At 38.7% G+C, this 16,495-nt stretch overlaps 1 protein-coding gene across 3 annotated transcripts in view; it reads right to left on the reverse strand.

Moving 5' to 3' along the window:
* CWF19L2 (CWF19 like cell cycle control factor 2) overlaps nucleotides 1-16,495 on the reverse strand; it is a 145,738-nt gene that overhangs the window by 107,784 nt on the left and 21,459 nt on the right. For all 3 annotated transcript variants that reach the window (XM_072821811.1, XM_072821810.1, XM_072821812.1), the window contains exon 6: nucleotides 12,136-12,229. In XM_072821811.1, coding sequence (XP_072677912.1) covers nucleotides 12,136-12,229 — 94 coding nt within the window. The remainder of the gene's footprint in view (nucleotides 1-12,135; nucleotides 12,230-16,495) is intronic.

Raw genomic sequence — 16,495 nt, forward strand, 5'->3', positions numbered from 1 at the left:
AAAACTGACCTTGGTGCCAGACACCACAACAGTGGCCACCTTTCCAACAAGAGCACAGTGCCTCAAACGCCACAGAAGGAGCCTCTGGGATGCTAACATGTTCTGTTTCTCAAAAATGTGTGCTGATGACATGATTTTGTGAACGTGATTAGTCTGTACTTTTCAGACTGTGTACTTTTCCGCATGAGTTGAATTTTAATAAGAAGTTTAAAGGGAAAAAAAAGATTTCCTCAATCTATTAACTGCAGTCTCACTCAAATCTCCAGTCTCTTTGTTAAGCAATCTCTTCTAAGACATTGGCCTTTCTTTTTCATTTTTTTTTTTAATTTATTTATGATAGTCACAGAGAGAGAGAGAGAGAGAGAGAGGCAGAGACATAGGCAGAGGGAGAAGCAGGCTCCATGCACCGGGAGCCTGATGTGGGATTCGATCCCGGGTCTCCAGGATCGCGCCCTGGGCCAAAGGCAGGCGCCAAACCGCTGCGCCACCCAGGGATCCCACTGCGCCACCCAGGGATCCCTGGTCTTTCTTTATAGACCTAAAGTACTTAGTACTTCAAAACCTAGATCTCTACTTAACTCAATGATTCACTTTTCTCCCAAGTTTATTTTGCTCTTGCTCTCATTTTCTTATATAGTCTATGTAACAATGCAATCAGTGAACAAAGTTAGTCTAAATCCTCAATTTACACAAAGAGAAACCTACTGTCATTAATACCTATGTTAACATCCCAGCTACACAAGTTCAAAGAGCTATCCATGAAACTGATAAAAATGCTGATGGGCATAGTGATTATTTCCTGAACAATCACCAATATATTAACATAGTTCAGAGGAAAAAAATCTCAGAGAAAAAGGAAGACTTTTATCCTTTTGTGTTGACATTTATCAGGGAAATCAAACAAGAATAAAAATTTTCAGTGAATTCAGCTATGAGCAAAATTTACAATCTTAGAAATATTTATAATAATGTCATTTCTAGTTAATTATATTTTCTATTTCAATAGTCTTATTCATCTTATAATTAGATACAATAATCCAATATTTTTAAAACAAAATATCATCAGACATTTTAAAAGCAAATGAAAAATAACAATTTGCAGTACCATCCATCATGAAATTCAATCTAACAAATATTTAGTAAACATTTACTACAAATATGAAAATGTTTAAACCTAGTAGGAAGTAAAAACATAAATAAAACATAGTCCCTATTCACTATGTTTAGGTAAAGATATATCAAATAATTATAATAAACTTACCAACATACAACATTTAACATACACCTATACCTAAAGCCAAAATGTAACAGACTAAAGGGATATGCTTCCCATCATAATTAAAGGCTATATTGGTAGACACAAAATACAGCTAAACAAATTCAGGCTACATTCCCCATTTTTCTCAGAAGATAGATAATTTAAAAAATAACAATAAGCTAAGTATCAGGAGACCTAAGTATCAGTCTTGCTGTTCCTACAAATTAGTTGTAAGATTTTAATCAAGTCACTGACTTCCTTGGACCTTTGTTTCAACTATAAGGCAGTTGATATAAGCCACTTGTGATGTTTCTTCCAAGTCAAAAGATTCAAAAAGGGAAAGCCAAAAAATAGAAAATATACATAGAAAGAACAGAAATACATCAGAATGGTCTGTAGGCAAGAATTTCTACTAACTACATAGTAGTAAATACAATCTGGTAGTAAAGAATCCAAAGTCACTAAAGCTAAACGAGCCATCAGATCTGGGTTCTAGGATCACTCATACGACTACGAGCAAATTAGCTAGCAGCCCTAAGCCTTAGTGCCTTTGAGATTCAGGACAATAACAGCTACAGTGCTATCTTCACATGGATGCTATGAAAATAAGCTTATATGTATATGTGCCATGTAAACTTTATACAAATATTCCCATTACCAGAATACTGGTAAAAGTAATTCTGTATGAATTCTGAGAACAGTTTCGTTACTTGTCCAATTAATCTTTTCTAAGGAAAAAAAAAAAACAAGATTAATTTTTGAAAATATGGTACCTCAATCATCACAAAAAACCTGTTGATAAAAGCTTCCCAAAACATTTCATCATAAGAACAAGTATTTGACATCATCTTCATTATTAAGCATTTACTGTATCCCAGATATTGAGCTGAAAAGACATTCTCAGCAAATGCTCACAATACCTACGTAGGACAGGTATGGTCACCGTTCTCTATCACATATGACGCTGGAAAGGCACTGCTGAGGGACGACAGTGCTATGCAAAGCTGCGAGGGGTGACTGGTGGTGGCACTAAGAAGGTTACTGGTGAAGTTCCCTTAGACAACTTCTATGGAAAGGGGCAGGCAGGTGGAGAACGGTGCTGGCCCCCCGACCCCACACGGAGTGGTGTACCCAGTTCCAATGCACCTGATGTCACACAGTGCCCCCCACTGTGCACCTGGTGGCGGTGGAGGGGGGTGTCCCCTGCAGCCCTGCTCTTCTCCAATCACAAATAATGTGGTTTAGGGAGCTCCCTTCCTAAGTGACACTGAAGGTTTGCTCAAAGGCAGCACTTACACTGTACTTCCTGTAGGATTCCCTCTGATTTCCATTTGTATTCTACCCAGGCTGCCCTGGCTGCCTTGAGAGGTTACTTCTGCCTTTCCAGTGATAAAATGGGTGCTAACTCTTAAAAAAAAACCCATAATAAACATATCTGAGATGGATATTCACAATTTCTCAGAAGTGGCAGTGCTGAAGGAAAAGATAACGTTGATGCATATTTGCTGAAATTCACTGATGAAGATTCTGAAGGTACCTCATGACCAGCCTACACCAGAAAACTGATCCAGAATCGACATCTAAGTAGGAGGGTCAGGCCCTACTGCTATCAAGAATAGGTGCTATCTGATCAATTCTCAAGCAAGATCAGCGTAAAGAATGGTTGGGAAATGTGCTTTATTATGATTACCTCTAGGCTGATTTTCCAAATGATTTGTGAAGTGGTTTCTAGACAATGTGAATTGTCCAGGTTTTACACTATTTATCTCAAGAACCTACATAGCTTGTCAATTTCATAAATACTTATTTCTGAAAACATCTTTTACTGTAACTTTAGGTTAAGAGGTAATATCCTGTGAATGCTCTCATATAAAGACGCATGACTTTGTGTTATGAAAATAGAGTGGTGTTTAATGCTGACTACTGTTACTCTTACATGGAGCGCGTGTTATGTGAAGACTGAGAAACCTTTTTCTCATGTAAAATACAAGTGCATACATATTCTGCAGGTAATATTCAATAAGATAACTGGATAATAATTTATCCTTCTCTTTTCATTTCTAAACCGAGCTTAACCAGGTAATAATGAAAGGAATGATAAAACACCAAATATTCACTAAAATGCTGTTGTTCCCTATTTTGCTTTACACAGCATTTTGGCTCAGGACTTTATCATATTATTCACTTAATAAAAGTATCGTACTAACTGCCAGAGATAAAATGTAAGCAAAAGGGACATCTGGATGGCTCAGCAGTTGAGCATCTGCCTTTGGCTCAGGGCATGATCCCAGAGTTCCAGGATCAAGTCCCACATCAGGCTCTCTGCATGGAGCCTGCTTCTTCCTCTACCTAGGTCTCTGCCTTCTCTCTGTTTCTCATGAATAAATTTTTTAAAATCTTAAAAAAAAAATAAGATAAGCAAAAACAGCCACTCTCTCCCCACATAGAACATATAATCTCAATAAAGATTGTCCAATAAGCACATCAATACATGTGAAATCACTACTGCAGTAAAGGTTCTGAAATCAAGGGACACAGAGCTACCGGCATACAGCAGCTCACGGCCTGGTGCAGGGGTCAGAAAAGGCCCCACCAAAGAAGCTGCAGCAGGGCAATAAAAGACAAGTAGGAGTTAACTAGGTAATGGAAGGGAAAGCTGTGCAAAGGCCTCATGAGGCCCATAAACAAAGGTCTGCTGGGGGCGCTCCAGCAGCCAGAGACCAGAGAACACCAAGGGCCTCCTGGCATCCTGAAGGCTGTTTTTATCCAGAAACCATGGGACACCCCTTAAGAACTGAAAGGAGGAGGCCTACGACAGGACTGGTCTTACTTTCTGAGGATCTCATTATGGTTGTGTTGTGGAGAATGGACTAGGAGGCAGCAAGCAGACCACTGAGTGGCTGGCAAGGGCAGGATCCAGAGATGATATGGCCCAGGCGTGGTGCACAGAATAGCAGACTAGGTTCAGATGGGGCTCGCAGACTTTTTCTATTCTTTCCATTCTACATTGTAAAAAGGATATTTCCCACTAAAAATATTTTAGGCAGAAAATTCTGATTTGCTTTATGCTTTTGAGTTGCAAAATTTGATTCCATAAGCAAGGGTGAAATCACTGGCAACAAACAGTACCAGAAAAACTCTTATTTTCTAGCACTAAAGAATGGGACCAATAAGTTAATACTATACTGAATCATCCTGGGGTTTTTATTGTGTGTGGGTTATGTCCTTACACAGCTATTTTCCTTAACCTCTGGATGTGCCAATTTGGCAGAATATTAAATACTTGAAGTTGACATCAAATTAAGCTGGCTAGTTTTAAATAGATTTTTTTTTTCAAATACAAATTGCATACTTACTCAAAAAAAATTGACATAAATGTATGATAAAATAAAGGGTGAAAGTACACTACTACCCTTTCCATCTATGAAAGGCACAGAAGAGCATGCTGGGAAGTGAGCAGGCTCTAGAGCCAAACTATTTGTATTCAAATTGTGGCTTGAATACTCACTAGCCATGAACTTAAAAGAATTTACTTAAACTCTTCTTGTAAAATAGGAATTAAAAACTAGAGCTATAACTCTTAACTACAGAGAATACGCTGATGATCAACAGAGGGAAGGTGGGTGGGGAATGGGGGAAAGAGGTGATGGGGATGAAGGAGTGCACCTGTCATGATGACCACTGGGTGATGTATGGCTCCATAGCTCCTAACTATTAGGTGCCCGACCATGTCAGCCCTACCTCTGGTCTAAACAGAATGACTACACTGCCTGCATATGCAGCCAAACAATGCAAATCATTTAAAACTTAATTTCAGGAAGACAGGCAAGATGGCAGAAGAGTAGAGGTCCTCAACTCACCTAGTCCCACCAACTTACCTAGATAACTTACAAAACATCCTGATCACCTACGAATTTCACTTGAGACTTAAAGAGAGAATACTCGGAACACTACAGAGAGAAGGGTTTTCACCTCTAGCAAGAATCCTCTAGGGTGACATTTACTTAGGTCGTGGTTGATATACTTGACTCAGCCCACTCATGCAACCACTCTGCACTGAGCAAAATGACTAGAAGGAAGAACTCACCACAAAAGAATCAGAAACATTACTCTCTGCCACAGTTACAGATTATGGACTACAATTAGACGTCAGAAAGCCAATTCAGAAGCACAATTATAAAGCTACTGGTGGCTCTGGAAAAAAGCTTCAAAGATTCTAGAGACTTCATTACTGCAGAATTTAGATCTAAACAGGCCAAAATTAAAAATCAATTAAATGAGATGCAATCCAAACTACATGTCATAACAACTAGGGTTAATGGGGTAGAAGACTGAGTGACACAGAAGACAAGTTGATGGCAAGGAAGGAAACTGAGGGAAAAAAAGAGAAAAACAATTAAGAGACCATGAGGAAAGCTTAAGGAAAATAAATGATAGCCTAGGAAGGAAGAATCTATGTACAATTGGGGTTCCAGAAAATGCTGAGAGGGACAAAGGGCCAGAAAGCATATCTGAATAAATCATAGCTGAGAACTTCCTTAATTTGGGAAGGAAAATGGGCATTCAGATCCAGGAGATATTAAAGTCCCTCCTCCCTGCCACACAAAATCAATAAAAACCATTCAACACCTTGACATTTAATAGTGAAACTTGAAAATTCCAAAGATAAAGAGAATCCTTAAAGAAACAAGAGATGAGAGTTTGTTAACTTATATGGGGAGAAATATCAGATTAACAGCAGACCTCTCCACAGAGACCTGGCAGGCCAGAAAGGGCTGGCAGGATATATTCAGGGTAATAAATGAGAAAAACACACACCGAGAATACTTTATCCAGCAAGGCTCTCATTCAGAATAGAAGGAGAGATAAAGAGCTTCCAAGATAGGCAAAAACTGCAAGAGTATGTGACCACCAACCGAGCTCTACAAGAAATATTAAGGGGGATCTTGTAAAAGAAAGAGGAAGACCAAAGAAACAATCCACAAAATGGGGGCTGAATAGGTATTACAATGACACTAAATTTATATCTTTCTATAGTTACTCTGAACGTGAATGGGCTAAATGATCCCATCAAAAGACGGAGAGTTTTGGGACTGGATAAAAAAGCAAGACCCATCTATTTGCTGTCTAAAAGAGAATCATTTTAGGCCTAATAAGGAAACCTCCAGCCTGAAAATGAAAGGGTGGAGAACCATTTGCCATTCAAATGCTCCTCAAAAGAAAGCTGGAGTAGCAATCCTCATATCAGATATATTAAAGTTTATCCCAAAGTCTGTGGTAAAAAATGTAGAGGGACACTATATCATGCTTAAAGGGTCTATCCAACATGAGGACCTAGCAATCATGAATATTTAATTCAATATTTAATTCATTCAGCTCCCAATGTGGGAGCTGCCAAGTATATCAATTAATAACCAAAGTAAAAAGATACTTAGATAATAATACACTAATAATAGGAGACTTCAACATGGCACTTTCTGCAAATGACACATCTTCTAACCACAACATCACCAAAGAAATAAGGGTTTTAAATGATACACTGGATCAGATGTATTTCACAGATATATACAGAACTTTGCACCTGAACACAACTGAATACACATTCTTCTCAAGTGCACATGGAACTTTCTCCAGAATAGAGCACACACTGGGTCAAAAATGAGGTCTCAACCAATACCAAAAGACTGGGATTGTCCCCTGCATATTTTCAGACCACAATGCTTTGAAACTAGAACTCAATCACAAGAAATTTGGAAGAAACTCAAACACAAGGAGGTTAAAGATCATCCTGCTAAAAGATGAAAGGGTCAACCAAGAAATTAGAGAATTAAAAAGATTCATGGAAACTAATGAGAATGAAGATACAACAGTTCAAAATCTTTGGGATACAGCTAAAGCAGTCCTAAGAGGGAAATACACTGCAATACAAGCATCCCTCAAAAAACTGGAAAAAACTCAAATACACAAGCTAATAACCTCACACCTAAAGGAACTGGAAAAGAAAAGCAAATAAAACATACACCAAGCAGAAGAAGAGAGATAATAAAGATTCAAGCAGAACTCAATGAAACAGAGACCAGAAGAACTGTGTAACTGATCAACAAAAGCAGGAGTTGGTTCTTTGAAAGAATTAATAAGATAGATAAACCATTACCCAGCCTTATTAAAAAGAAGAGAAGACTCAAATTAATAAAATCATGAATGAAAGAGGAGAGATCACAACCAATACCAAGGAAATACAAACGATTTTAAAAACATGTTATGAACAGCTATATGCCACTAAATTAGGCAATCTAGAAGAAATGGACACATTTCTGGACCACAAACTACCAAAACTGGAACAGGAAGAAATAGAAAACCTGAACAGGCCAATAACCAGGGAGGAAATTGAAGCAGTCATCAAAAACCAACCAAGACACAAAAGTACAGGGCCAGATGGTTTCCCAGGGGAATTCTATCGAATGTTTAAGGAAGAAACAATATCTATTCTACTAAAGCTGTTCCGAAGGATAGAAAGGGACAGAATACTTCCAAACTCATTCTATGAGGCCAGCATCACCTTAATTCCAAAAACCAGACAAAGACCCACCAAAAAGGAGAATTATAGACCAATATCCCTGATGAACATGGATGCAAAAATTCTCAACAAGATACTAGCCAATAGGATCCAACAGTACATTAAGAAGATTATTCACCATGACCACATGGGATTTATCCCCGGGATGCAAGGCTGGTTCAACACCCATAAAGCAATCAATGTGATAGATCATATCAACAAGAGAAAAAACAAGAACCATATGATCCTCTCAATAGATGCAGAGAAAGCATTTGACAAAATACAGCATCCATTCCTGATCAAAACTCTTCAGAGTGTAGGGATAGAGGGAACATACCTCAACATCTTAAAAGCCATCTACGAAAAGCCCACAGCAAATATCATTCTCAATGGGGAAAAACTGAGAGCCTTTCCCTAAGATCAGAACCACGAAAGAGATGTCCACTCTCACCACTGCTATTCAACATAGTACTAGAAGTCCTAGCCTCAGCATCAGACAACAAAAAGAAATAAAAGGCATTCAAATTGGCAAAGAAGTCAAACTCTCCCTTTTCACAGATGACATGATACTGTACATAGATAACCCAAAAGACTCCGCCCAAGATTGCTAGAACTCATACAGCAATTTGGCAATGTGGCAGGATACAAAATCAATGCCCAGAAATCAGTGGCATTTCTTTACAGCAACAATGAAACTGAAGAAAGAGAAATTAAGGAATCAATCCCATTTACAATTGCACCCAAAAGCATAAGATACCTAGGAATAAACCTAACCAAAGAGGTAAAGGATCTATACCCTAAAAACTACAGAACACTTCTGAAGTATATTGAGGAAGACACAGAGAGATGGAAAAATAGTCCATGTTCATGGATTGGAAGAATTGATATTGTGAAAATGTCAATGCTACCCAGGGCAATTTACACATTTAATGCAATCCCTATCAAAATACCATGCACTTTCTTCAGAGAGTTGGAACAAATCACCTTAAGATTTGTATGGAATCAGAGAAGACCCTGAATAGCCAGGGGAATACTGAAAAAGAAAACCAGAGCCAAGGCCATCACAATGCCAGATTTCAGATTGTACTACAAAGCTGTGATCATCAAGACAGTGTGGTACTGGCACAAAAACAGACACATAGATCAAAGAAACAGAATAGAGAACCCAGAAATGGACCCTCAACTCTATGGTCAAGTAATATTCAATAAAGCAGGAAAGACTATCCACTGGAAAAGGACAGTCTCTTCAATATATGGTGCTGGGAAAATTGGACAGCTATGTGCAGAAGAATGAAACTGGACCATTCTCTTACACCATACAAAAAGATAAACTCAAAATGGATCAAAGATCTAAATGTGAGACAAGAATCCATCAAAATCCTAAAGGAGGGATCCCTGGGTGGCTCAGTGGTTTAGCACCTGCCTTTGGCCCAGGGCGTGATCCTGGAGTCCCGGGATCAAGTCCCATATCAGGCTCCCAGCATGGAACCTGCTTCTCCCTCTGCTTGTGTCTCTGCCCCTCTCTCTCTCTCTCCCTCTGTCTCTGTGTGTGTGTGTGGGTCTCTCATGAACAAATAAATAAAATCTTAAAAAAAAAAAAAATCCTAAAGGAGAACACAGACAACACCCTTTTTTTTTTTTTTTTTTTTTTACAACACCCTTTTTGAACTTGGCCACAGTAACCTCTTGCAAGATACAGCCATGAAGGCAAGGAAAAGAAGCAAAAATGAACTATTGGGACTTGAGATAAAAAGCTTCTGCACAGCAAAAGAAACAGTCAACAAAAGTAAAAGACAACCTACAGGATGGGAGAAGATATTTGCAAATGACATATCAGATAAAGGGCTAGTATCCAAGATCTATAAACAACTTATTAAACTCAACAGCAAAGAAACAAACTATCCAATCATGAAATGGGCAAAAGACATGAACAGAAATTTCACCAAAGAAGACATACACATGGCCAACAAGCACATGAGATAATGCTCTGCATCACTTGCCATCAGGGAATACAAATCAAAACCACAATGAGATACCACCTCACACCAGTGAGAATGGGGAAAATTAACCAGACAGGAAACCACAAATGTTGGAGAAGATGTGGAGAAAGGGGAACCCTCTTGCACTGTTGGTGGGAATGTGAACTGGTACAGCCACTCTGGAAAACTGTGTGGTGTGGATGTTCCTACAAGAGTTAAAAATAGAACTGCCCTACTACCCAGCAATTGCACTTCTGGGGATTTATCCCAAACATACAGATGCTGTGAAAGACTGAGACACCTGCACCCCTGTGTTTATAAAGCAATGTCCACAATAGTCAAACTGTGGAAGGAGCCTCGGTATCCATTGAAAGATGAATGGATAAAGATGATGTGGTCTATATATACAATGGAATATTACTCAGCCATCAGAAAGGACAAATACCCATCATTTGCTTTGACGTGGATGGAACTGGAGGGTGTATGATGCTGAGTGAAGTAAGTCAATCGGAGAAGGACAATCATTATATGGTTTCACTCATATGGGGAATATAAAAAAATAGTGAAAGGGATTATAGGGGAAAGGAGAGAAAATGAGTGGGAAGAATCAGAAATGGTTACAAAACATGAGAGACTCCTAACTCTGGGAAACAAACAAAGGGTAGTGGAAGGGGTGTGTGTGGGAGGATGGGGTGACTGGGTGACGGGCACTGAGGGGGGCACTTGACAGGACAAGCACTGGGTGTTATACAATATATTGGAAAATCGAACTCCAATTAACAAATATACATATAAAAAAGTAAAATAAAAAAAAATAATAAAACTTAGTTTCAACTATGGGATCTGAACCTCTGACAAACAGAAGCTGTCATTTTTCTTCCTTAATAAGCATAACACGGGAAAGGGAGGTGATGATAGCCTGTTTACAAAGGGGAAAGAATAAAGGCTCTCTAAAAGCTTTATATTAGGTCATTCTTCTCTTCGTGTCTTAGAAATGCCGTTTCAGCCAGCTGAAAGATACTTTCTACAGTACAACTTTAAATCTTCCACATTCAAGAAGTTGAGAATATTGGCTGCAAATACCCAAAGATTCAGTTTGTCGACTCTAAGTGTTCTCTGATTGTCCTCTGACAACAGTGGTGGTAAAGACTTGTATCGAAAAATTAACTCAACACAGTAATGGTTCAGTGAGCTAACTTATTGCCCTCAACTTCTGCTTTTAAGTACTAAAAAAGGTATCTCTGAGAGATTCTTGTGTGACTACAGTTACTAAGATATTTTTACCCATCCTGAAAAGCAATAAAGAAAAAGCTACAATTATTAATAACTCTGGCAAACCCAGTAAAGAAAATTATAAACAAACCTTCAGGGTGGCTCTAGGAACATCTCCACATAAAATATAAAAAGAATTTTTATAAATGGCCAAAATAACAATAAATGTAAGAACAAAAAACGCAGGAAAATATTCTGATTAACCACTAAAAGAAAAAGATAACACCATAATTTACAATGCCATCATCTGTGCACTGGGTTAGCTGTGGTTAAATAAACTTTTCATGGACCTGTCAGTGCAACATGTAATTGGCATATAAATATTTTTCAAGTTATGGTAGCAAGTGTGATTATGTGACACTTAAATATTTTATCTCCATCTGTTGGAAAATAACAACACTATCCTAAAGTAAATAACAAATTTTATGAACGCTGGCAAAATAGAAGTCTCCAAAAATAAATCACATCTTTAATATTTATGCACTATTTTCACAAAATCTCAAACTTAATACTTTTAGACATTTTGTTATAAAATTTGTAACAAACCTAAGCATTATTATATCCTCACAGAATCATACTTTATATTAATCCATTCAAAACAGAAACTCAAATATGGAAACATTATCAAGTATAAAAATATACACAGTTAATCAATTTTCCCCCAAACATAAAAGTTAAAATAATCTTTCCAGGTACTAAATTTAAATAAGGCCTTAAAAAAATAATAAAATAAAATAAAATAAATAAAATAAAATAAAATAAGGCCTTAAAAGACTGCACACATTTTATTTGCTTTGTCATCTGCTATCTAAACCTTCAGTAATAACCTATAGGTGCTCACAACAGGAAGCCATATGGATTCCACATCAGATAATCAGTAAACTCATAGTGTTATACAAATACAGAAACAAACACAGAGAATTCTGGACTTAATCAAAACTACAGAACCAAGCAGAAATACTTAATATTTAAGTAACCAAATATTACCAATCTACTAACTTTGGTCATTCTCTTAGGAATACCAAGTTATGAGACAAACCTGTGTGGCTACAACCAAAATCTAGAGATACCTTTGGAAACTGATGACACGTTACAGTCTTCTGATGGAAGACCTGTCCCACCATCTTTCCAGTATGGATTCAATTCTCTCTCCAGCAGTATGGACTAGAACGAAACATTTTCAGAGATCATAATTTAAAAATAACCTCACCATAAAATATGTAATAAATAATATACCTTGGACAAATATTAAGACACATTCTTCTGCAACTCACAAAAAATAACATGTCAATTAACATCATGCCTATTATGAATCAGAATCTAGCTGCAGAAGATAAAATAAATGGTCAATGTGCCTAACTCAGCCCTGGCAGCCTTATGAGACGGTGAGGAAAAGAGACAACACACAAGTCACTGACAAGTGCTCTGAGGACCGAAGTACAGAGTGAAAAGCCACACAGGGTTCAAACCCCTCTCACTGAAAGCTCAGACTTCTGAGAGGGGGTAATCCATGCAGCCTTAGACCAAAGAGGAGCAGGAATGAACCACATTCTCTCTTGTGAGGGAGGAAGGCACAGAGATGCTCCAGGGAGAAGGAATAACAGCATGTTCATAAAACCCCACAGGAAAAGGAAAACATGGCACTTCCAAGGAACTGAAAATTATCCAGATACTCTAAAACCTAGAAGTACGAGTGAGTACAGATAAGAGATCAGGTTGTAGAATAATCGGGGATGAAGGCCAACTGCTGTTGGGGTTTATGCTGGGGCAACAGTGACTCATGAAAGTAGTTGGCTCTGAACTACCCAGAGAGCTAAGTGGGTTAAGAGTGGAGACAAGACTGAGGAAAAACAAGATTAGAGGCAGGAATCCGGTCCGACAACTGTGGCTGTGACTGAGAAAGAGCTGATGGTAGCCTCATCACCGTTCAAGCACCTCCTGTGTTCCAAGCACTGTGCCAGGTACTGGGGCTCAAACAAATAAGCCAGGCAACCCTTGCCATCAGAACAGAGGCAGTCCAAGATGGGAGAGAGACAACTAAGCTAGTCCAGGTGAATGCTATGGAGGTAGAGCATGCTGCAGAGCCACAAACTAGGGGCATCTGACTTGACCTTAGGAAATCAGAAAACTATTCCAGCAACTAGATGGAGAAGAACAAAGAGAGCTAAATGTTATTTCTAGTACTATAAGCCAACCAGACTGCTGGAAACAAAAATGTGGATAAAATTGTTTTAAAAGCTTTTAAAATACATTTGTGAGGGATCCCTGAGTGGCTCAGCGGCTGGGTTCCGGCCTTTGGCTCAGATCGTGATCCCAGGATCTGGGATCAAGTCCCTCATCAGGCTCCCTGTGAGGGGCCTGCTTCTCCCTCTGTCTATGTCTCTGTCTGTGTCTCTCATGAATAAATAAATAAATCTTTAAAAAATAAAATAAAAGATATTCGTGAGCTGACAAAAGAATACAGAATCTTCAAAGAACAAAATTTAAGTTCAAGGTTAACATGGAAGGATAGGCAAAACCATTAGGATTTGATTTCTTAGTTTTTACCAAAAAAGATCCCGTCACCTCCCTGGTTAGACTACTACAAAACCTCCAAGGTTCTATAATCAAGGAATTTCTTCCAGTGGTCTTGTGCAGACACTCAAACAGATAACATCAGTTTCTCAACAGGACACAAAAGGTTGGAGTCACACACTGAGGAGGACACTTGACAACAGAGTAGACAAACTGTGAGATATTATGTGACAATATACAACAGTAAAAGGACTGGATATATAAATAACTACCACCAATCAGTAAGAAAAAGACAACTCTAAAAGAAAAATAAGCAAAATACATAAGCAGCTCATTCTATAAGAAATCTGAATGACAAAAAAAAGACATGAACAGTAATCAGTCAAAAGCATATAAAAACAATGAAATGCCTTTCTCACTCATGACAAGAATCTAAAAGTTTAACAATCACAGATACTAAACGTGGTAAAGAAACCTACACTTTTGAGGCAGTCTGTGCTGATACAATCTCTTTGAAGTATTTGCAAACGAAGACAGGTGTGTATCTTCTAACTTAGTCATCCCACTTCTAGATGTGCATTAAGAAGTCCTCACTCACATGCAGGGGAAAAAACACACAAGAACCTTCGCTGAGCACTGTTTGTAAATAGTGCTATTGAAAAACAGCAAACAACGCCAATGTTTTGGGGTTAGAATGTTAGATTTCCACAAGAAATGGACAACTGCAGTATGGCATAATTAGATGATGACAGACTACATAGTGACTACAAGGAAGGAACCAGAAATAAAATATATCAATATAAATCAATTACTAAAACACTCTCAGGCCTTTTAGTCAAAATGGCTTCTACAGCTTCCAATCACTCATCACAACCACCCAGCTCAGCACAAACAGAAAAGATACACAAAATACACAACATACTTTCAGTTCAAAACAAGATAAACCCCTCTGTGGACCAGAAGAGCACAGAAATGTGAAGCAGTAAGTTGAACTGAAACCACAGGCCTTACTGGACTCTATGTGCATGCAAAAAATGATAGCCCCAGGGGATCCCTGGGTGGCTCCGCCGTTTAGTGCCTGCCTTTGGTCCAGGGCGCGATCCGGAAGTCCCGGGATCGAGTCCCACATCAGGCTCCCAGCATGGAGCCTCCTTCTCCCTCTGCCTGTGTCTCTGCCTCTCTCTCACTCTCTCTCTCTATGTCTATCATAAATAAATAAATAAATAAATAAATCAATCAATCAATCAATCAATCAATCAATCTTTTAAAAAAGAAAAAGTGATAGCCCTTGGTTCAATTTCTGTAAGATAAGGGCAGCCCTGGTGGCCCAAAGGTTTAGCGCCGCCTTCGGCCCAGGGTGTGATCCTGGAGACCCAGGATCGAGTCCCACATCGGGCTCCCTTCATGGAGCTTGCTTCTCCCTCTACCTGTGTCTCTGCCTCTCTCTCTCTCTCTGTATGTCTCTCATGAATAAATAAATAAAATCTTAAAAAAAAAAAAAAAAGGCTAAAAAAATTTCTGTAAGATAAGAAATAGAGTGCCCACGTGAAATAGGATTGGAGCCAGTCTTGCCACAGGAAGCCAAGGATGGGGTGGGGACATCCCCCACTTGTAAAAGAAGGCTGGAAACTTGGCATGCATGTCTATAACCTTCTAGACTAAGTCTACAGAACCATGCTACAGTCCACAGACCACGGCACAGTGCAGGCAGAAGAGACCCAGAGGACACACACATAGCCTTCAGTATGTGTTTGCACACTTTTCTGTGATCTTCAACCAAAGACAGATAGGATATATGTTCTTGTATATGTCTGTATGTGTGTGCATCTAAAACAAATATTTTAGGAAACAAAATGTGTCTTTATTACATGTAATACCTCCTGACATTTTATATTTTTAAGTGCTGATTGCAATAACTCAATTACATGACCTACATTTTTAAAAACACCATCCTAGAACACACAAAAAAAATGATATCCTGAAAAACAAATGAGACATAAAAATCAAGCTTCAGTGAAGGACCATCATTAGACTTCTTGCCAGTATCTTCATTTTATCCCCACTTCCATTACAAGAGTCAACATTTGATTTTAAGGCAAGGACCATTTAGTTCAGTTTAAAGAAGAAAAATTTCACGATACATATCAAGTCAGGCCTTAAAGGATAAATACGATGTAGCCTTAATGGAGAAAGAGGGAATTCACTGAGAAAGAACCAGATGAACAAAAATGAAGATATGGGAATTTGCAGAGAAATAAGGTAGTCTGGCTTAGGTACAAATTACCTAAGAGAAAGAGTCCAATCCAATGTGTTGGACTCTATTTGTGGCAGCTCTGGGGTGGAGGTAAAGGGGTCTTCAAAGGAGACTAAATATGGCACCTTTCTCTTTTGCCAGGCTCTGAACAAGTTCAGAAATACAACAAAACCTTAAGGAAACAAAAGACAAAAATTACTTTTATTGCTGATGAAGGCTAACCTGGAAGAGAATTTTTCTTTCAGTAAAAAGCAAGTGGGCCTGTTAACTGAACTGCACAATGAGGCAGGCTCTCCCAGGTGGAGCCAGCACAGAGCCAAGGCCACCTCCCTAAATCCCCACAGGGCCCCTGCAAGCAGTCAGCTCCATAAGTAGGAAATGCAGGGCAAAGCCAAGGATGCCCCGTTTATTCTGTCCAAATTTTCCAGAAGAAAATTTACTCCATATCCTCAAGGACAGAATGAAAAATGAGAGTGGCACAAAATACCACTGATGGAGCTTCTTCCACCAGAAAGGAAACATTAGCAATGTTCCCCTTCCCTGGAATCACCAAAGATTTCTGAGCAGAGTCACACCATGATCCCAGATGTACTTTGAAAAGATCACCCTGACACCAGTCATAGGATGCTGAGTGAGAAGTGAAGAGGTCATAGGCATTGCCC

The sequence above is a fragment of the Canis lupus genome, chromosome 3, assembly GCF_048164855.1.
Source record: "Canis lupus baileyi chromosome 3, mCanLup2.hap1, whole genome shotgun sequence".
NCBI lineage: Eukaryota > Metazoa > Chordata > Mammalia > Carnivora > Canidae > Canis > Canis lupus.